The following is a 23,532-nucleotide window of genomic DNA, read 5'->3' as shown; positions in this document are numbered from 1 at the left end:
TTCAAATGTTAGGAATAATTTTAAATAATCTGTTCCCCTCTCCCCCCCGAGGGTTTTGGTAGCATACTAAGAAAAGAAAAAAAAGAAAAGAAAAGAAAAGAAAAGAAAAAGTGCAACTAGAGTTAGAAGCAGGACTATTTTATGTACATTACCCAACAGATATTCTCCCTCTGTGTAATCCTGTCACATTTGTTTAATTACAAAAATAAGTTTTTTAAGACTTCTTACTTCCATCAGCTTTGCAGAGCTAATAGCTGCACTGCATCGTTAAGTGGGGGGGAGGGGAGGCTGTTGTCCAGCTTGCTGAAGGAGAAGGAACAGTGTTACGGGTAGGAGGGGGGAGAAGGTGCTCAGAAGCTGTGGCAAAAGGGAATGGGTCTGCGTGGGGATGCTGACACATCCCTTGGGACCGGAAGGGCTGAGGAGTTTAAAAGGGGTAAGCCTGGCTGGGAGAACCCCTTTTGCCCAGGAGCAGGGGAAGCAGCGCTTGGTGTGGCAAAATACCAGATTTGGTCAGGACCTGCTGTGAGCATCACACTAGCTGCTCCTTTTTAGGGGGGCTGGGAAGGAATTTTTCCCTCACTACCCAATTAGCCTAGGTGGAGTGGGGGGAGGGGAGGTTTGCCTTCCTCACAGCAGGTTCAGGGAGGGCCTTGTTATGTTGAGTAGGGAAGGGAGTTAAGCTATAATATCACAACTCATTCAGTAAGTGTGGGGCGGCTGTCCAGTGCAGGTAGGATAGGATAGGGAGGATACAGTGACCGGATAAATGGCATGGTAAAGGACTTAAAAGAGCAGAACGGGAGGATTCAGGGCTCCTATGACTAACATGGCGGGGAGTCAACACCCTTTTTTATAGCACACCTTAACCTTCGTTCGAGGTAGGGATGATAAGGTCCCAGCAATGTATTGGCTGGGGGACCTGAACAGAAAATGTGGGGGCTGGCGTAAGCCTCCCCTCCCCATGTACCTGCACTGTACACTTTTATCTGCCGGGTAGTCCTAGACATCTAATAATATAGTTGCAGCCTGATTAAAACATATCAAGGTTTCCTGTCCTTCTTTCCATATAGCCGGACAATGCTGGCTCTTTTCTGGCTCATACATCAACAAAACAGTTAACTAAGTTCTGATTGCAGAACCTTAATTACGGGTGGTAATGCATGATTAGCCAGGAAGAACACTGCTTGACTTCGAGACCGCAGGCTACATTTGGAAGTGGTGGTTAGAAAAGATCATCCTTTTACTCATCTTGATATAGAACATTCAGAGGTAAACCTGGAATTCTAGAGTAATTTTGAAGTGTTTGTCTGTACTTTAAATTTGTCACCTTTACCTACTTTAATAACTGATTGAAAGATATGCTGTTATTTATCAATATATAAGAAAAATGCACTGGTGACACTCATTTTTCTTTCCAAGAAAAAGGATATGATGTTCAATCTTGCACACCATGTCATATCAACTCACAGTTACTGGAAGCCATTATTTCCATAGGAAACCATGGCAACCAGCATTTACAGTATGTACCTCCTGCTGTAACAATTGCCATAGCTCAGGGCCTAAGAATGGTGCATGGATGTGCAGTGACATTTTTTAAATGTGGACTACATAGGACAATGAACACCAACAAAAATCAGCTGAACTATAGTGCAGAATATTAGAGGCTTAAATGTATCAGTGCCAACGCCTAGAATGATGCACTGTAATACAGTTGCAGTGACTTACTTTTTGTTTTGGGCCTTGCATTGTTCCCTGATAAACACAGAAGGTAGCCTGTCTATATATCATATAATATATATTACTACTGTAGCCATAAAACATGTCAAAATGCAACCTCCATTGCCAGATAGAAACGATCTGACTTTCTCTGAATGAATCATAGCCTAGATGTAAGTGACTACTTACAATATCAAGTAACTTGAGCACCATACTGGACTTAGACACGCACATGTAAGTCTTTCTACTTTCTCCCAAATATCAAGATCCCAACAGATCAAAAAGAGCAAAGTACGATACACAGAAATCAAATACATCTCGTAAATGTTCTCCATAGAGCTAGGTTGAGTTATTAGAGGCTACTGTATCCTAGAAATGGTGATATTACCTACAAATTAAACTGCTGTTTAAGGATAATCTGAGTTTGTTGCTATCATATACTACATGGCATACTATGAATTGTAGTGAGTCTCCAATTAATTAGAGTTTCTTTCACCATAAATTGTCATAAGGGTTTAGATTCAAGGATTTTAAGGCCAGTAAGGACCATTGCAATCATCTTTGACCACAGTGATCATTGTTTCTCAGTGCATAAAGCAAAAGGCTTTAGACTTAATTTAATTATGAGTTACGCAACAACACACAGAGGAAACTCACTGAAATAGCATCTAATTGAGTTCAATATTTCATTTCCCTTCACTTCATTCCTGCATCATTAACATTTGATCATACTGTATTTTGTGGCATTTAGTTTCATTTAAAACAGTAACCTTCAAAATGAAGATGATTATTTTAAAAAAAACATTTAAGCTAAAAGATGGGAGTTCTCCTTGGCAAAAGAAAAAGGCTTTATATTTAAAAAAAAAAAAAACACGTTGCAAAGTGGCACGCGATACACCAGATTCCTATTGTGAAGCTCAAATTCTTCACAACACTGGGAGACATCACAGAACAAAAAAATACTATTAGAGCTGTTTCAAAAGGAACATTTTTGGCTAGGATAGAGACTTTTGACATTATTTATTAGGTTTAAAAATGCTTCACAAAAGCCTAACAATGGTCCTGTGGAAACCACTACATCTGAGGCACTTTCTGTTGTTATGTGCAGGCATTGATTTGAAGATGGCCAGCATTCGTGGAACAATTCCCTCACAGCAGTCAATGCAAGTGAGCATTCATACACATACAAGCAAAAGCCTGTGAACAAACCATATGGAAACAGGGGAAAAAATAAACATTTATTAACCTCTTTGTGGGGAGATCGGTGGAAGAACAGGCCAGTGGTGCAGGAGACGGTCATGCCAAATTTCCACGAAAGAAGGTGTTTGCCCTGAGCATTTTTTCACAGAATATGATGAAGCCTGGAGAATGTTTGCAGTGCCATGGTAACTGGAACTGTTCAGACTGGGGCTCAGAAAGCCACTGCAGTAACCACTTGCCACCAGTAGAGAGCTTGTATGCAGAATGGGTTGGTAGGAGGTTTGGCTACTGCTACTGGCTGCTTCAAGTTCTGTGTCTGAGGAAGCCATTGCAGACATGGAAAAAGAGAAAGAGTGAATCTGAGAAAGAGGTGTGCTGATTGCACTGGAGAGTTTTCTAGAAAAATCTGTAAAATAGATATTTTGTTAAGTATCTGTGCAAACAGATACCGAAACACACTGCTATTTCCTGGGTGCATATGTATTTTATATAACTCTCACTATATATACATAAAATATACATAGAATAAATTTTATCAGTAAAGGGCACATCACTCATGAGTAAGGCTACGTTTTAGACACGGGTATTTTTAGTAAATGTCATGGACAGGTCATGGGCAGTAAACAAAAATTCACCGCCCGTGACCTGTCCATGACATGTACTATATACCCCTGACTAAATCTTGGGGGGATGAGGCGGCCTGGGGTGTGCCATGGGTGCTCAGAGGGATGGCCCGGAGGTGCCATGAATGCTTTGGGGGGAGCAGCCCAGGACCCCCACTGGTTGGCGGGGTTGGCAGGCTCCTTACCCTAACCAGGCTCTGCGGAGCTCACTGGAAGCAGCGATATGTGTCCCTCCCTCAGCTCCTAGACGGTCTGCACACTGCCTCTGCCCCGAGCATCAGCTCCACAGCTCCCATTGGCTGGAAACTCTGGCCAATGGGAGCTGCAGGGGTGGTGCCTGCAGGTGGAGGCAACGCGTGGTCTCTGCCTAGGAACTGAGGGAGGTGGATGTCACCGCTTCTTGGGAGTCCCCTGAGGTAAGCACCTCCAGAGCCCTCACCCCCTCCTGTGCCCAAGCCCTGAGCCCCCTCCCACACCCAAACTCCTGCTACTGCTGGCGGGGAGAGGCTGTGGAACGAGACTGCCCCAGCAGCGGCCGATGTGGCTGGCCCAGGGGCTTCCCGAGCTGCACCGGCAGCCCCTGGGCCAGCTGCACCGGCCGCTGCAAAAGTCACAATGGTCCCGGAAATTCACAAAATCCGTGACTTCCGTGACCTCTGTGACAAACTCGCAGCCTTACTCATGAGTGACAAAGACACAAATGATCTCTGCAAGTCATCCCAAGTGTGTGCTGATAAAGTCTTTGTACCATGTGAGCCCTAAAATGGTTTATCCATCCTCAGCAAGGTTTGAAACACCATCCCCCTTAGATTGGATATGTTCATCAGTGACCCAGTGGGGTTACTTTAGTGAATAAGCATCCTTCACTGGGAGTCAGGGCTGCAGAATCAAGCCCTTTATTTTTGCAGTTTGATTTCTTTTCCTTGTCATTAGTCCTAACATACAGAAAACATGAGTATCCTTAAGAATTGAATTTGATTCCTTATCAAGTTTCAAAGACAGGAGCGTTTAGCACTTCAAAGGCTCTTGGCGGGGGCAGGGGAGGAGTGAAAAATAAAAGAAGTTCAATATTGAATTATTTAATTTGCAACAGAAAATATGGTGACTCTTCAACTGGTTTTGGAAGCATGTTACACAGGCTAGTTGATTCAAACATTTCCTAATATATCACCTATCCAGCTACAGTAGTAGTCCCTGTCTTGCTGAAGATTAGACTAAAAGTAAAATGGAGTAAATGAATACCGGTAGAAAAATATGATAGTGACAGAAATTTATATAGTACATACCTGACCAGTCAGTTTCTCTCTCAAAGCTGAACAGTGTCTGGTTGCTCTTTATACTTGAAGTCGGCCTACTGAAATCTGAGGGAGTGTGTTCTGTTTCAGAAAGTAATGGAGAAACACTGTTCTGAAGCTTGTCTAACTCATCTAACTCTGTGTCTTTGTCAATTTCTGTGTTAGTCCATAAGAGCTCAGGTTCTTCAGGTTCTTTTTTCTTTTCTTCTGGTGCAATAGTCTGTGCTAAAGGGGTCTCCTGGTTTCTAACTGATGGAGTAGGTGTGTGGACAACTGCCTCAGCCAGATCTTCCTCACTAGAAGCCAAACTTGGTGGAGGTAATTTTGGAACTTTATATTCACGGTGAATGGGTATATTTGTTTGCACAACCTGTTTCTGTCCTCTTCTAAAACAGACTGAAATGGAGAAAAAATAAGTTAAAATACATACATTCGTATTACATTTACCAAGCTGCAGCAGAATTAAGCCAGATGGATAATTAACTGTTTCTGCAGTGTTGCCAACTCTCATGCTATTTGGTGATTTTCTTAAAGCCACAGACACTGGAATCAGGCTGCTACCTGAGAATCTCAGATTTCATTTTAAATAAAAAGTATGTTTCTAGCTCTTGCAGTTGTGGAGAAAACCCTCAGAACATGAATCTTGAACTCTTTAACACCAGAAGGCAAATAAAAAGAACACAAAATGTATTATTTTGAAATTTTTCATTATTTTTAAGCCAAGCTCATGATTTTGGGCAGGGGCGGCTCTAGCTTTTTTGCTGCCCCAAGCATGGCAGGCAGGCTGCCTCCAGTGGCATGCCTGCCGGAGGTCCCCAGTTCCACGGATTTGGCGACATGCCTGCGGGAGGTCCACCGAAGGCTGCCTGACTGCCGCCCTCGCAGGGACCGGCAGGGCGCCCCCCGCGGCTTGCCGCCCCAGGCACGTGCTTGGAGCGCTGGTGCCTGGAGCCGCCGCTGATCTTGGGTGGGGCCTGGCCTGACTCATGATTTCTTAATGCTTGGAGTTGGCCATACTCTGTACTTTGATTCTGAGGATCAAATTTTCAAAAACAGCCTCTAAATTTATGATGCCAATTTTCAGCATGCAATCAAGTTGCATACACCAAATCCTGTGTGTGTGTGCACCAAGAGCACCTGCATACATAAATCAAGCAGTTGGATTTCTAGCTGTCTTGGGTTTTTGCATGGTTACAGGTTGTTTTTAATTTTTCACATGAATTTGGTTGTTACTGACCAAAGAATTTAATTGGAGTCTTTCCATCGACTTTAACAGGCACTGGATCATGCCCTAAGTGAGACAGTGAATGGACAGCACAGAAAACTGCAGTCTTTTTATCCAGAAGGTAAATACAGCCCAGCCAATGGCAATGTAAGTTTTCCCACACTGCCTCAACACTGAGTTGGAGAAAACCTCCCCGCATTCAAAATCTTTAATAGATTAAATATACCTAGCTAATTTTAAAATGGCAGTACCATAATTACAATACTTAGGAAAAAACAATAAGTCATAAATATTCATGATTATATTTAGAACTGCAAAAATTTAATATTTTCTTGGTGAATTCAAAAGTTATATATTTTATAACCCCGATATAGCAATGTATTTACACATGTACTTAAGTACCTTATTGAATCAGGGCCTAAAGCATTTAAACATGTGCTTAAAGTTAAACATGTGCTTAAGCATGTCTATTCCTATTCAGGACAGCATTTAGACCAGGGGTGGGCAAAATACAGCCCATCTAACATTTCTGTCCGGCCCGCCATGACTCCAGCGGTGCACTCAGGCAGGCTGCATGCATGCCATGGCCCCACGCCGCTCCCGGAAGCGGACGGCTGCTGCTCGCATGTCTCTGCATGCCTCTTGGGAGAAGGGGAACAGCAGATCACTGTGCGCTGCTCCCGCCCCCAGCTCTGTCCTCACAGCCCCCATGGGCCTGAAACTGGCCAATGGAGCTGTGGGGGTGGTGCTTATGGGCACGGACAGAAATGTGGGCACCTGGAGGCTGAATTTGAACAGCCAAAGAACAGGGCTATTATAGGGGCGCAGCGCGGGGCCATACGGATCAGGGATGCCTTAAGGCAGCAATTTGAAGCTCAAAGTCACTAATATTTGTTGCTATGCTTGAGAGTGCAGTGCTTGTAATGCTAGGAGGTGATTGTGAATGGTGCAGATGATGTACTATGAAGGTTTAAGAAAATTGCCTGTTGCTTTGCAGGGCTCTGTTTGCTTTCAGTTAATGGAATAAAGATTGCTTTCAAATCAAAACAACTCTTTTATTAAAAAACAACAACCAGAGGAGAGAGACAAAAAAAAAAAAACACATCAGCACTGTGGGAGATGGGGGAAGGGAGGGTCCCAGGAGGAGGTGGAGTCCTGGGGCAATTAAAGATTTGTGTATGTCCGGGTATCATATCCAACTTTCTCCTTTGGAATACAGTGCAGCGGGTACTGTACTTCAGCAGGGTTAAACTGCAGAGGGATGGGTGTTGAGTGCAGTGGGTACTGGGAGTTCACAGGGCTGGACTGTGATGGGGCAGGATTGGAATGCGGCGGGTACAGACTGGAGCCAGGAGATTGATAAGAGTGCGTTGGTGGTGTCTGGGGGGCACATGGGAGAGTTTTGCAACAGCGGCTGTAGGGGTGGGCGGGTGCAGAGCTGCTCAGTTTGCAGTGCTAGTAGCACCTGGAGCGTGTCCACTTGGCGCTCCATAACGTTTAAGAACCACTCCATGGCTTCGTTCTGGCACGCTGAGTTCTCCTTTCGGTCCCTCTTCTTGTTGTCATGTCACTCCTTCAATTCCTGTTTTTCGGCCAAGGAGAGCCTCATAACCTCACGCAAAAAGTCCTTTTTAGGTCTTCAATGCCGCTTTCTAATTCTGCGCAGCCATTCAGCCGGTGATGACTAAGAGGGAGGCTGGGATCCAAAGGTCATATCTCTGAAGCCTTAATCATTACTGTCCCCACATTTTCCACGGGCTGTATTCATTATGGAAGATATCTTGCTGCTGAGGGTGAGCAGCGAATTAAGGGAGGGTCTTCTCCAAGACTGTGGCTTTTGCCCTGGCCCTTATGCGGCTCACCTGTGTGCAGCAATGGTCCCCGCCAAGTGACAGCAGAGTGGCATGGGAAAGTTACCCTTAATGGGGCAAGAAACAAAGCAGCTCTGCGAAAGAACCTGTGGCAGCGGTTTGCCCAGTATCTCTATGGGAGTTTCGTGGAGATCTCTGAGGCAGAGTCCCGTGAAGTGACGGAGTCAACATCCTGTTCCGCCGCTCAGACTAGGCATGTGGCGGTACACGCATCATACAGACACAAGCCTGCTTTCTGCAACCCTCCTGCCCTCAACAACCTGCTTCAGTGATTCCCAAAATCAAAGCCACTTACCAGGGGTCTCCTGTCCTGTTTGTGCTTCGCCAAGCTCTGACAGCTGTGATTGGCTAGCCTCCTCCGGGGTAGAAAAGAGCTCTTGGCAGCGTGCATCTCTGACCTCTGAGTCGTCCTCTGCCTCTGGGTCCACCTCCCCCTTCAGATCCTCATCCAATATTTCCTGCTCCTGACTCGGTCCACTCTCAGCTGGCTCATGAGCCACCAAAGTATCCACCATGGCCTTCGCAGTGGAGGTGGGGTCACTGCAGAGTATAGCGTCCTGCTCTTTGTAGAACCAGCAGCTCATGGGCACAGCACCGGAGCAGCAGTTTGCCTCCCTCGCCTTGTGGTAGGCATTCCGCAGCTCCTTCACTTTGACCCTGCACTGCAGTGTGTCCCGGTCATGGCCCCTTTCTGTCATGCATCATGAAATCTGTCTGTAGGTATCATCATTCCTACGGCTGGAGCGCAGCTGGGACTGGACAGCCTCCTCTCCCCAAATGCTGATGAGGTCCAGCAGCTTAGCATTGCTCCAAGTGGGGGATCGCCGCGTTTGTGGAGCAGGCATGGCCACCTGGAAAGATGCGCTGAGACCACTGCACGCGTCACTGAGCAAACAGGAAGGGGCCTTTCAAAATTTCCAAGGAATTTAAGGGGTGGGGCTCACGTTTGGTCACCTGAGTGCAGGGCAGCAGAGCCACTAAGTGGCTTGGCAGTGTGTACACCTCTGGAGTTACAGCGCAAAAAGCTGCTTTACTGCACAGAAACTTGCCAGTGTAGACAGAACCTATGTCACTAATAGAAAAACACCTTCTAAAAGCAATAGAGGTATTTGTCTAATTAAGTTATTAATTGCCATCAGCAGCCCAGAAGTCTTCAGCTTTTAGGCACCCTACACGTTTTTTTAATTGTTAGAGCATTCGTTAAGACAATAGTTATCTGTATGTTGATGTGACAGACTTTGGAAACTAGTGGCATCCTGGATATTATATTAAGAGTCTAATCTTGCAAAGAACTGAATGCCCTCAACTCCCATTCAATTCAACAGGAGTTGAAGGAATGTGGGAATTCACTGGAGTTTTTCAGCACTTTCCAGGATGAGGCTGTACTTATCTGATGGATTTTAGATTGAAACTGTACAGCTTGTTTGCAGCATTACTCATTAATACTAAAGCAGGTTTAAAATACTTATCTGGAGGAGCTGTCAAAAATGTTCCTACTGCAAATTAAAAATAACAAGAACAAAGCTCTAAAAATGGTGTGTCATAGCCCAAGAAAAATATAAACATAAAAATGGAAACAAACACAAACACTTGGAAGCATATTAATTGTTAGCAATATGTCATGGATCTGTTCATAATGTATTTTTGGAATTTGAATCACAATTGGTGTTAAAATGTATGTTCAAAATAAGCTTTTGGACGCAAGCACCTGTGAAGCGGTCAGCAAAATAAATGTGACAGCCCTATTCTTACAATAAAATGATTCACTATGTATAGAGCGAACATAACCATCTACGCTTGATTAATTAGGTTTGTAAGTATTGTTCAAGAACTAAACAATATTTCTAAAGATTTCAATAGTTCAAAGATTGCCCTATGGCTGTCTGGCTAATACATCTTCCAGCACACGCAGTTTACAAGCATTTTTCTTCCCAATATGTTGTCTTTGGTTGGTGCGACATTGTTTGAGTGCAGGTCTATTTGGGTCAAAGTGGTTTTCTTCACATCACAGCAGTGGTGCGGAGTACAGCACTTTGACCATACATCTTCCATGTCATTTCAATCAAAGGCACATGATGCTTCCTGGTGACCAATCAGGAATGGTCCAGCGTTCTAACAGAGGGTCATATTGGCAATCTACGCTTTCTTAATGACAGGCATTGTTCAAGACAAACAAAAGCATGGTCCTGAATATTAACATGTGGCCTTGTGTAAAGGTCAGCTGTATGTCACATTTATCATATTTCAAAAACAGGGGGGAAAGCATTTTACAAATTCTGTCAAAACCCGCTATTGTAAGAATAAATTTACAAAGCTGACAGCTGATGCAAACACAGGAAACTATTTTGAATGATTTGCTTTATGAAAACAACTTTGCAACCCTTTGAAGCTGCAATAACAATTCTGAGAGTGAACTTAAGACAATGGATATGTTCCTTGCTTCTCGCTAATGGGGGGGTATTTTAATTATGTTGTCCAATGAAAAAATTAATGTAATGATCTGTAATCATTAGACTGAAAATGGTTCTCTTTAACAGGAAGGACTCCCATAAAAATCCCTGTAGACTAGTATTTGCTGAATATTAACCAAGATCATGTAGTCACAAAAAGTGCTCTGTTTCATAAGGAGTAAAAATATATATATATGCTTCTCACTTGTAAAGCTGTTAGAAAATTTATATTACTAGAACACAGTACATCATGGTAAAATCTTAGATGTGATCCTGGAATAGAGCCTCGTAAATGTCAGTGGTATTACTCAGATGAGTAACTGTTCGTCAGTGTAAGAGGTTCACAGTTTAGCCCTTAGAAGGCATGGAAGGAACAAATTATTTTCAAGCAATTTACTGAGCTTTTAAGTAAAATTAACATAGTAAAATAAGATGCTATCAATAATATTGGTGTTCATTTAATTTATCAAATTAAATGGTTTGATTCATATATTCACTAAACAAATTTCTCTTTAATTTTATGGTGCTCCAAGCTAGTTAAGAGCCTGTACAGGATTATTTATTTAATATTTATAAACCTTTTTTGTCCAGGTTTTCAATTTATAATACAGTAGAACTACAAAGTCACTTTTAAAGTGAAATTTTGCATGCAACATGTTATCTTAAAATCAAATTATTTTTAATAAATTGGTGTTAGTTGGTGGGGTTACTTTTTTTGTCAGTCATGAGATGGAGAAGGGAATGTGATGCTTCCAGAACATTTTTACATTCTTAGCTTAAAACCACCAGTTTTTGTAAATAATTTTATTTCACAGGTGAAGGGCTAAAGTCTGGCTAAGCCTAACCATACGTTGTTGTGCTACCCTAGAAGCAGTGGGGAAAATATTATAACTGAAACTGCCATAGATTCATAGATTTTAAGGCCAGAGAGGCTCCTGATCAGCTACTTTGACCTTCTGATTAATACAGACCTCAAAATTTCACTAAGTGGTCCCTGCATCAAGTCACAGCTTCTAGTGAAACTAGAGTACACCTTTTAGAAAGACGTCCATTCTTGATGTAAAGACTTCAGGTGATGAAGAATCTACCACATCCCTAGTTAAGGTGCTCCGATGGCCAATTATCCTCACTGTTGAAAATGTCCTCATTTCCGATCTGAATTTGTCTAGCTTCAGCTTCCAGACTTTGGAACTTGTTATGCTCAGTCACAACCTTTCCTCCCAGTTTCTCACTGCACTGATGGAGACATACCAAACCCATACCTGTCAAAGGGAGTCCATCCTCTGCTCAATCCCTGTCCCTTCCCAGCCATGTCCGAGTGGGAGCTAGGAGCCCTACACAGCTGCTGCTTCACTGTGGTGCTACCTACAATATAGGCAGTCATTGCAGGACTTACTTCTATTGTATACTTCTGGGGCACAGAAGCAGGTGAAAATCCACAGCCAAAGACAAAATATTCAGAATTTGAGGGGGTTGTTTTTAGCACATTTTGTTACAAACGCAAGTATAAGCTCATTTCAGCCTCACACTGACATGTTTCATGAATTTATGACTAGATAATAGGTCCCTTTTCCAAGCCTACAGCCAGACCAGGGCTGCTCACTCAGCTGCACTGACTCATCTGGGGCCTATTTCCGATCAACCCTTAAGTCACATCTCCAGGCAGAGTTCCTCTGGGCCACATCCACTGGCTCCCTAGGTGCCTTTGAGGAGCAGCGGCACTGTCCGGGGTTCTCTGCTCAGTGTCCCACTCTGGATCCCTGCTTTTGACCCTGTGACCCTCACTCCTGCCCCGTTTTTTCATTTGTTGTCCCCCCTGATCATTTGATGCCTGGGTTCAGTGGCTCCTCCCATTAGGTGGGGAGAGGGGCAGCCTTTAGAGCCTCAGTAGGTGCACTGACTCATCTGTGAAGCCGAACCTGCTGTGACTCATCCCTCAGGTATGCGGCTGCAGTCTATTCTTGGACAAGGCCCAAGCACAAGTATTCCACTCTTACTGACATACCCACAAGTTAGTCTGTGCAACAGCATCACACAGCTAGGAACCCTCTTGGTGCCTCCCGATGTTACAGACTCCCCAGGCTTCCAGTCTGCCCTCAATCCTATCCCTGTTCTTGCCCCAGCCTTGGCCAAGCCTTGTTCCAATGCACTTCAGCCTTGTCCATACCCTATTCCAACCCCGCTCCAGCCCTGTTCCTGACCCACTCTAGCCCTGCACCCACCTCCTGACCCCCAGACCCTTGGACTGACTTCAACCCAGCTTCGATCTTTGGCCTGCATCCAGACTCCAACTACAATCATTATTTGGCTTGTCTACAGACTCTGAGCCTGGTTCTGACCCAGGGCCTGTCCCCTGACCACAGTTTCAGTGCTGCCCTTGGCTCGGTCCCAACTCTACTTCTGGCTTCAACCCTTGGTACCTGTTCTCCACCACCACTCCAACCACCAGGTCTGACCACCTAGAACCCAGAGCCCGACAGTTTTTCAAGTGAAAATGGAATTCACAGTAAGTGAATGGTGGCTTTGAAATTGGAATTTTTGGCAGGCTTTCATTCTGAAGTTAGTTATTTAATCGAATTTCACAGGAAAGCAAAAGCTGAAGAGTGCAAAGTCGCCCAAAACAGAGTGACAAATAATTCCCTTTGAAATATTGCAGAAAAGCTTCCATCAGCTCTGTGGTTTTACTTCAAAAAGTGACACTATGAATATAATCTCCTGGGGTTTCAGGTCTCTGTCTGTCAGGGCTCGATCAAGTAAGGTGTTGAACACTCTGGCTTCAGTTCAGCAAAGTATTTAAGCACGTCCCTAACTTTATATACTAGTACTGAAATCAATAGGGCTCAATCCCATTGCACACTTAATAGCCAATTTATCAAATCTGTTCTGGTTAAAAGTCAAAATACATTTCTCCTATTTAGAGAGAGAAGGTGGGTGAGATAATGTCCTGGGACTGACACGGCTGCAACAACATTGCATACATTTCTTCAAACTGCCAGCCTTGTGGAGTCAATATAGGGTCTCAACATTCAGTAGTAGTATTTCTGGATCATCCTTCACCACCAATAAAAAAATATTCTACAATCAGAGCTTAATTAAGAATTCCATTGATGATGCCTGAATTATGCAGACACACTTGGAATAATGACGATGATCTATAAGACTATAATGAGCTAATAAATCTAGACAGGAGCAGCAGCCAGTTTCAGTAGATGGCCTAGTCTGATCCCCAACCAGGATCCTTTCCCATTCTTGTAAATTTGTCACCATAACACTACTGAATTTGACTGTCATGTGCACTTGAGCCACTCTGAGTAAACATTCAGAGTACATGTTGGGGGATAGACCATGTATATATTCCAGCAAGCTATTTCTGTTAGCATTGACAGCTCACCGGTATTTCTCTGCTCATTTGTGAATCTCATACAGAAATAATAATCGATTCCTCTGTAAACAGTTTTCATAACTACGACTACAAGAGAATAAAATAAAAAACACGCAAACCCCAGCCAAGCTGCACATAAGAGCATACAGTACACAAGTGTCACCATTGCAAAGCAGCACAGAGTAAATAACCTCCCACATAGCAAAAGTATGTATACATCTAGTGATGGTGGGATCTCAGAAGATTGAAAGTGCAGTTCAAAACAGCCAAAAGCTTATCTGACCTAACTAATTGGAATTAGAACACACGGTTCTGTGTTCCCAAACAATTGTGCTCTGCTTAAAAGCTTGACAGAAAAACCAACCCTATGATGACCCTTATCATTCCAACCTGACTGGTGGTCTTTTTAGGTGAATGATTGATCTGGTCACCGGCTACTTCACTTTGCTGTCCTTGGAAGACGACAGGTGACTTCCACTCTCCGATGCCTTGGGTGGGTGTCAACAGGCAAAGTCCCAGCTCCCTCTGACTCCAGAATAGTCTTTGGTGGAGGCTGAAGTTTGGTAAGTGGCCCTCCCATCACACTACAGCAGGCAGACATACTGAGATGCTTCTCTGTGGCTGCCACTGTGTGAATGGGGGCCTGGGGTTACGGTGGCTAAAGAAACTCCAGACCTTAAATTCAACTGCAAGCTCCTGGGGCAGAAGACCAATGTCATCATATGTGCTTGCAAAGTGCCTAGCACAAAGAGGCCCTGATGTTCACTGTAGCCTCTTGCTGCTACCATGGTACAAATATTGAACAACAGATAGTAACAACCAGTCCCATGGGAAAATAACAGATGCTATTTTTTTTCTGATTGGCAGTAGCTCAGAAAGAGCACACAAAATACAGCCCTTCCCTCTGAAAAAAAAGTGAGTCAGTCTTCAGTACTAAGGACAACAGCTGGTCAAAACAAATTTGACAACAAAATTATTAATTGAAAAATGGGGTTAATTAATTATATTTGATGAAATTGACTTCAGTGGAAGCAGAGTTAGTAGGCCAATGCTGAGAACTTTTGAAAATCCCATTGTAACACTCTGCAGACCAAATCGTAGCCCTATTTCCTAGATGACGTAGAGCTTGGCCAGATCTGTATAGCTCATTCTAATTAGACTTCACACTCACAGGATGGTACTGGTATCCAGAGGGGAAGATTTTTTCTTTGGCACAAGTATATACCCAGTGGCGGATTAATAATTTTGCCGCCCCTAGGCCAGGAAATAATTGCTGCTCTGGCCCCGCCCTGACTTCGCCCCTTTCCCGCCCCCATTCCAACCCCCTCCCCAAAGTCCCCGCCCCAACTCCGCCCCCTCCCTTCCCCTATTGGATCCCTTCCCCAAATCCCTGCCCCGACCCGCCTCTTCCCCCAGCACATGCTGTTCCCCTTCCTCCTCCCTCCCTCCCTGCCCCGCGAAACAGCTGTTTCGTGGCGCAAGCGCTGGGAGGGGAGAGAAACAGGATGCCGCGGCAAGCTTGCAGAGGAGACGGAGGTGAGCTGGAGCAGGGTGTGGAGGGGAGCTTCCGCCCCTGAAAATTTGTCAGCCTAGGCAATAATACGGCGCTGTATATACCATAACAGCACACCCCAGACTGGGATGCGTGACTTCCACTGAGGTTATCATCTGGGTGTCCCTTTAGCATTAGAGCTGTCAGTCAATTCAGGTCACCCTTAAAAAGGCTGCACGCACCTCTTAACTAAATTTCTGGCAGACAGCCACTCCCCAAGGGAATCAGTCCCACATTACCATGGGCAAGGATTTGGCTTTAACTCAGGTTATTATTAATACAAATCAATTTGGCATAATGTAACATACTATAGTCACTTCTGTGTTGGGATGGGGTAATTATTGCTCAAACAAAAGGACAGGCTCCTGTGTTGGCTACAAAGTAGCATTTGTGCAAAATTTGAGGGAGCAGCCAAACGGACAAATATGCATGAAAATTAAATTTAGGCATAGGGTACTTTCCTTTTCGAACCATAGAAGAACTGATTACATGTTCACAGCTGGAATTTGTGTTGGCAGTGAGACTTTATTCACTGAACTAGTAAGTATCTGAATTTGTGCAACACTCTCACAGCAAAGATAAAATGCCAACATAAAAGAGTTACAAACACAGGCACTTTTCAGCTATCAGAGGCAACAAGCCCCTCCCCTTTATATCCTTTTCTTTAAAAAAAATAGAAATAGCTTTTTCAAGAAAACAATAATTGAGTATTCTGTGAAAACAAAAACACTTTCTTAACATACATATCAATAGAACACCGAGAACAAATCTTTTCTCATCACAAAACACTGAAATGCTTGACTTTAACCCAGAGAGACAGCTAATATCATGGGACCAACAATACTACACCAACACTGCAAACAAGTTTTTAACCCTACTTTTTTGTTCCATCTTAGCGTGTGTGAGGGTTTCTTTAGCAGGCACTAGATATTTCAGAGACAGCTTTTGTGTCATGGGAAACAGTTGTTGCTCTGGTTAGTGTCTGTGTTAGGTGGCTACAGCAAAATACAGTGACCTTGCAACTGGATCCATGTGGGCAAAGTCTCATATCTAAGGCAATGGGACTCAGTAGAGGGACAGCGTTCCAGTTGCAAGCAGATGATTGCAGAATTGAGACCCAAAATCTCATGGAAGAGAGCCATGACGAAAGATGATTGGACAAGATTAATTTATATCTTGAATGAATTAGAGATGGACCTAACCTAGAGCATTTAATCTACAAATATAGTAGACAAGGTATATTGGCATTCTAACCCATTGCAGCATGGATTTGGCTCTACTTCAAAGCAGCCACCTATCAAAACACGCATCTCCTCCATTGCATTCAGTGTGGCCACTGAGAAGTGTCTGCAAGTCTGCTGTGCCATCATGTGATTTTTGGATCTTTGTGCCTCTGTTGTGCCATTGACTGTCATGGCTCACTCAATGAGCTGCAACAAAGCAACTCATTTAAGGAGCCAGAGTAATACATGTGACATTTTTGCTGATCTAACTGATATAGGGTTGCCCTGTCTAGAGTGTGTGAAAAACCACCCTATTCCCAAGGTGCTAATTATTTCTATTCCAATTTGCAAGGGAGTGTTCCCCTTAGCTACTTTTGGTCTGTCTCTTTCTGTGACTACAGATTCATTCCTCAAAGGATCAGCAGCATCTTGCTGTATCCATTGCTGTTCTTAGTGGTCCTAGAGTTGCAAGCAGGATCACCCAGAGTTGGAGAATATTGGCTAATTCCAGCAGAACTCCGAGGATAAAACATTTGAAGCACAAGGAAGCATGTCAAATACAACTTTCAATAAGTAACAATACAATCCATACAAAATCCCAATGTCACACAGTGGTACCATAAATTTTGGTTAGGCGAGGTCATCGACTCACTTAAAGTCAACCTGCTGCTAACTTTTACTCTGATTTAAGTATAAGTCCCAGCCTGTGCCATATATGTGATTGTAGGGAATGTCCCCTTGCAGCCCGTATTGTCACAAGTAAACTACTGCTATTTTGCTGTGCTCTACTAGCTGTTTCTTGCATAGTTTCACTAAAATTGAAGTGCACAGCCAGAGATGATCTTACAGCTTCATGCGGTCCAGTATCCATACAGAATATATAGCACAGTACTTGTGAAAGGAAATTAAAAGATCATAAGTGGAACAACATTAAACACACTATTATAAAGAAAGTTTATCTAGATATTAAAAAAAATAATAAGAAATATTTACAGGGGATCTTTCTTATGTAAAATTTTGCAGGCAATACAAAAAAGTTGAGGCTGACAGATGCTGAATGATGTGTGTGTAAGGTGGCCAGAAGATCAAATAAAAAATAGGACTTTATATAGCATTAGGAAGAGCACAAGGTTATAAGATCACAGGAGTGTAGACAGTATTGTAATAGGATTAACCCTATTAGTGTCAATGAGAAGTCCCTACACATCAAGCTACTTGTAGCTAATTTGAACTAACTCACTTTAAACTCAAATAACCAGACATTCTGGCCTGCAAAATTGAAGTATTTCAGGGGTCCAAGCTAAATAGCTAGCAAGTTCAGTGATGGTCCTATCAAAAACATCAAACCCAGTTCCATGGGAAAAGAGGGATCCAGCATTACTGACTCCATAAGAGAGATGAAACAAAACACCTGGATTTATTACAAAGTTTAACAAAAGTCACTGGGGAAAAAAATCACTGCATAATTTCATTCATTACATTCGTAATGTAAAGGAAAAATCTCCTCTAGATTCCTGATCAGGATTTGGACAGCCAAAGAAGAGACAGTGGGATAATACTTTAAGTTCACCCACTAACTGACTACTCATAACTATACAAACATCAATAAAGCTCTAGTCATCAGATAAGCATTAAACCCCAGAGTCTTAATACTTTGCTATAAGGAGCTTTCAATAACCACGGATACTTGCCGCTCCTTTTTGGTTTTAATCAGTGACACTTGTAAGAGACATGAGGAAGAGAACTCGTTCAATTTATTTTTTGTACTACAATGTGGGACAAGAACTAAAAGTGCTTCCTGCCACTTAAAATGCCAGCATTTTTGTACAAACTTTACATATATATAAACATGTAGACAATTAGGCTACAGAGCATTTTCAAAAAAAGGTGAAAATCCATGCATGCATTCACACATGAAAACTTCTCTACCATGGAGACATTGGATAAGACTGAGTGGAGCTAGGAATAAAACCTTCAAAAAGTGTTTATGTAGTTTTAATTGTCTAACTTTGAAGTGAACCTCATGGAACTAATCTTGCCTAAAGTGATTTAATAAAATGTTACAAAAGCAAATATTCTTCACGGATGACAAATTAATGGCTTGTGTAAGTTCAGAGCAATGTTTTATACCTGAGTTATGGACCCCTAAAATATAATTTACACATAATTTTACTAGCATTTTTAGCAACTTTTTCTTAGCCTGTTCAGTCTTGGAAGAGATGTTGTATTGTTTTTAGTTTTGTGATGTATTTTCTTTTGAGGGAAGTTGTTGCAAACAGCTGGAAAGTTTGCACTAGGCCTTAATCTCTCTAACTACAGCCAACTGCTGGGGAAGGCTTGCTTCCTGGGAACCAGGCATTGGTGCGTTAGCTGAGATTCATGAAAGAGGAGATTGCCTGTGTGTTGTTTGACCACATATTTTGAAAGAACTATGTATATTGTGTGAATAAAACACATTACACTAAGAAAATACCCAAAGGCCATATAATTGATTTCTCCTCCAATGGAAAATTGATTTTCAAGGTCCCGAAATCTACTATCACTCGACAGAAGAATGACAATATAGAATTTCCAAAGATATATTGAGTTAATGACGTGATTACTAGTTTCAGCACAGGATAGATGGTAACAAAGCAGAAGGTTATAAAAAAGTATAATAAATGTTGGTTCACAAATGAGGTTGCTGAAGTAGAAACACGGATCATTCAGGCAACATTAGGGCATTACTCCTGGAAAAAACTATATTCATATTTATATTGCTCTGTATATTGGCAAATATAAAGAATACACACAGTGAAAGCTTAAATAACCGCACTAACACTTGGAAACTTTTAATCACCATCTGTCCCCTTACTTTATCCGCTATTTAAATGAATTTAGTTTATATAATCTACAAAAGATGCATATTAATTAAGGGGAGAGTAATTAAGTTTAGCTGTTCTTAGGGTAAAATGCATTTTAGCCTACCAACAGAATAAACAACATATACTATCCAAATGGATGAGTCCATCAGCCCAACAAAGTGACTGTAAAGGTCTGTGCAATGATTTAGGGGGGTGGACAAATCAGCAAACTCTGGATACCAGGCCTGAGCTGTAGCCCCCAAATTTGTCATTCCTGCATGTACCCAGAATTTGACAGTACTGCAGTCAGCCATTTTGTATGTTCAACCACTGCCAGCTGAGACCCAAACATCACACCGCTAGGGATAATCTTTTTAGGACCCTGAGAAGACCAGGCCATGTTTGCAGCTCTGCTAATCAGAACCAGAGGTTGGGACAGGGACTTAAGGTTCCATGAAAACAGAAGGAATGTTTGGACAGCTTTGGTTTTAGGTGCCTCTGACATGTAAGTTTCATTGTTGTTATGACTAGAAATGCTTTGCTGATAAGGAAAATAATGAATTGTTATTGGTTGTTGCTAGGGAAATTGTTAGCCTATATGGGGCTATTATGAGTTATGTGCTTTGTTTGGAAAAAATTTATAAAAAGTTTAGTTAGAAATAGTGCTTTTGAAGCAGTCCAAGGAAATTTTCTTTGGGCGAGGATCTGACACCTAAGTTCCTCAGCAGCTAGACGGAAGGCAGGGACCCCCTGAAGCCTGGCTGTTGATTCTTCAAAACCATCTCTTAATTTTTGGTAAATATAAATATTTTTGAGATACTCTGAACCTACTGCGACAGCATGTGTGTGTGTGTTTAAAATCTAATAAAAAGTAGTTTTAGGTACAAGGATTCTGGTTTGTGTCCATCATATATTAGATGGAGCAACTGTGTCCCCATTGATTTATTCCTGACACCGTCTGGAGAAAAACAGTAAAGTTACCATTGCTCTGAGTTCTGAAAACCCTGGGTAACAGGGCCAGATAAGCCTGGACTGATGCATCCCCATCATTTATGCCAATTCATATAGATATGGATGTTTTTCCCAGTCGGGCATTCACCCAACTTCCCAGATGAAGGATGTAAACACTCTTGTGCCCCAACATATAAAAAGAAAAGATTTCCTTGGAATTTAGGGCTATGTAATTAAGGATATGATGTAGTCAGTTTGCTGGTCACTTAGGTAGGACTTGGTGTAGAACCAAATCATCTATACATAGCAGAAAGGAGAGACATTCTTGGGAAAATGTTTTGAAAAAAAAAATAAAGCTTAATACAAAATAATAGAAAAACTTAAGATTTCTTGTCACCCTAAATGTAAATGTTTTAATACCTGACTTTTTTGTTCAATAACTATTTTTATCCAAAATGTTTGCATTTTTCCAACACAACTTCTTTTATAAAACTGATAGTTATTAAAACAAACACAGCTATCACCTTTTTAAAAAGCTATATCGGAATGTTAATGTCATCGTGAAATGAACATTTTTAAAAAGCAAAAAGCTCAAAGCTCACACCTCATGGAAAACTTTGAAAAAAAACTCCTATTTAGAATCAGTTTTGCTGATCTTTATCATATATTATCCTATTTCCTGTCTTTTATTACTAAAGATATTTAGAAAAATGTAGGATCTTTCCATCCTAGGAATTCTTCTGCTCCTATTGCTCATCTCTTACCTGAAATCATAGTAATCAAAAGCAATTTTCACATCCCTCCTCATCTAGCGTCCCATCTCCAGCCATTGCTGGGTCCTACGTTGTTGTAGGCAATCTCATCATAGCAGGCTCTCCATAAACTTATTAAGTTCAGTCTTGAAACAAGTTAGGTATTTTGCTTCCTTCCCCCTCCCCCCCCACCCACTACTCAATACTATAATTCTTACAATCAGTAGTACTTACTCTTGCAAATAGTCCCAATTCAGTTCAGTAGAATTATCTGAGAGTAATTGGTACTCATTTTGAGTAAGGGCAACAGGCTAAAGGCCCCCTTAAGAAGCAGAGATATTTTTAAGTTACAGGAATGCCAAAAAGAGTTTGAATTAGAGCTGGACAAATTATCCATTGCAAATAATACTTCTGAATTTAACCCTTTTTTCTGCATGTGTATCAATTTTTACAAATGTATTAATTATTCTTAAGATTTCATCAACTAACTTATGTGAGCAAATGTAAACCTGTATGTGTGTAGAGCATGGGCTGTGTAATGTGACTCCACTCTACCTCTGTGTGACTTTCAGAAGTTACATGATATTGTTTCTTGTCTTTGACTGGATGATAAACTTTTTAAACAGAAGAATCATTAACACACGAGAGATCATACTTTTCAGATAAAAGCTGTTCATGCTAAAACTTGTGAAACTTTTAGGATTAATAAACACTTACATTAATGCTCAGCAGCCATGTGAAAACTTATGAACAATAAATAATGTCACTCCACAACAAAAATATTCACTTCATTATTTATTTTATATTGTTTGAACCTCGAGTTTGAATCTACAAGAGATATTCTTTTCTGTAATGCTATCATTTAAACATGTTCAGAGAATTTTGTGGTTCATTGTGTTTGGGGAAACACACACACACAGAGTGAAAAAAATTAGGGTCCTGAGCCCAGACCTTGCATACTACCTTTCCATTTGGAAGCCATTTTTTTTTTAAAGAGACAGGCTCAAACTACAAAATTTAGGTGTGGATACAGACTTTTTGGATATTCAGTTTTGGGCCACTTTCTCATTTTATAACCAAGGTAAATGATACTCAGCATGACCAGCATCAGAGTGGTAACGCTGAATAAATACAGTAAAAGAATGGCACTGTAAATTCCTGTATTGCACACTCCCTTTTCCTTTTGCTAAGAACAGTCATGTAGGAAGAGATAGAAGAAAGTTCTGATCTGAGCTGCCATGATCTACCACAGTTAATTAAAATTTAATTTGCTTATAATCAACAATTCAAACTAATCTGATTTTTTTTTTTTAGAAGGCATAAAAAGCCCAGAAAATCTCCTGTTGGCAACTTTCACCTCCTTCCCTATTTTTTACATCTTTGGAACAATGTAAAATCCAGAAAGCACACAAGTTGCAAGTGCAGCATGTTCAAATTAATCTTATCCTCCCTTCCTAAGCTCCTCTGGAAAAAACACTAACTCATTTCAGGTTTGAGTATTCTGAATCTAAAGCAGCTCTTATCTTAACTTGCCTATGTGAGATTTACAAATGAGAAGAGAACAAATAAGGAGTAATTTAAATTTTAATTTAAACCCCTCCATTTTCTTATCCCTTATCAAACTGCCAGCATTTTTCCTGCTAACAATGAGCTGAGTGTCATTGCCATAGCACAAGCCCCTACCACAAACCAAGTAATCTCTTTCATCTAAAACCCTGATCCCTTTAATAAACAAAATACGAAAAGGCAGTCAAAATTACACTCTGGCTTTATGAAAGAAGCAGGGAAATCCTCAGAGTACAATCCCCTGCTTGTTATTTTCACAGACCATGTGACCCAAAGTCATTCTGAAGGATAAAAAGACAGAGGCTGCCACCAGATCTCTGCCATGATTTTTCCACAGTTCCCAGCCTTAGCCCATCTGTTATTCAGAGGCCACATGAATGGCATGTGTCAAGAGAGTCATCACTGTGCAAACTGCCCAAAGAAATCAACCAGCCAACTTCCTTTTGCTTCCATGGCTTCAGCAATTGTTGCTGAGCCAGCCACCATATGGTGAATAATTAGTTTTTCGACCCCACTCCAGAAAAATGTTCGCCCCATTGCCAGGCATTAGCAATATGTGTGTTAATGAACAGCCGATGATGAATGCCTATACATTAACAAAAGTTTGGATTTTTGTGCTGCAAGCTATATCCCTTTTCAAGAATCTTGAAATTCCTAATACACGGTACATTATATAGCATTTTACTTTGTTTGAAAAGTACAGACACATTGAATTTTAAAATCTTTTAACATTAAAACAACTTATTCTTAATAAACTAATACACTCCTTTAATCTCACCACCAACCCCCTCACCCCCTTTCATAAAATGATGAATTCAGTGCACATAAAAGATTGGCAATTTAGAGCTTTAAAACAGACCTCTTCTGTTCTTGTGCAAGT

General features: G+C 41.7%; 1 protein-coding gene across 1 annotated transcript in view; it reads right to left on the bottom strand.

Moving 5' to 3' along the window:
• The window catches only part of LOC117869766, a 252,078-nt gene that overhangs the window by 151,179 nt on the left and 77,367 nt on the right, over positions 1–23,532 (bottom strand). The window contains exons 5-6 of the mRNA XM_034757224.1: positions 4,829–5,233; positions 2,966–3,235 (exon numbers count right to left, since the gene is read on the bottom strand). Of these exons, the coding sequence (XP_034613115.1) occupies positions 2,966–3,235; positions 4,829–5,233 (675 nt within the window). The remainder of the gene's footprint in view (positions 1–2,965; positions 3,236–4,828; positions 5,234–23,532) is intronic.

The sequence above is a fragment of the Trachemys scripta genome, chromosome 1, assembly GCF_013100865.1.
Source record: "Trachemys scripta elegans isolate TJP31775 chromosome 1, CAS_Tse_1.0, whole genome shotgun sequence".
Taxonomy (NCBI): Eukaryota; Metazoa; Chordata; order Testudines; family Emydidae; genus Trachemys; species Trachemys scripta.
Note: the sequence above shows the minus strand (reverse complement) of the source record. Positions and strands in the feature narration are given on the sequence as shown.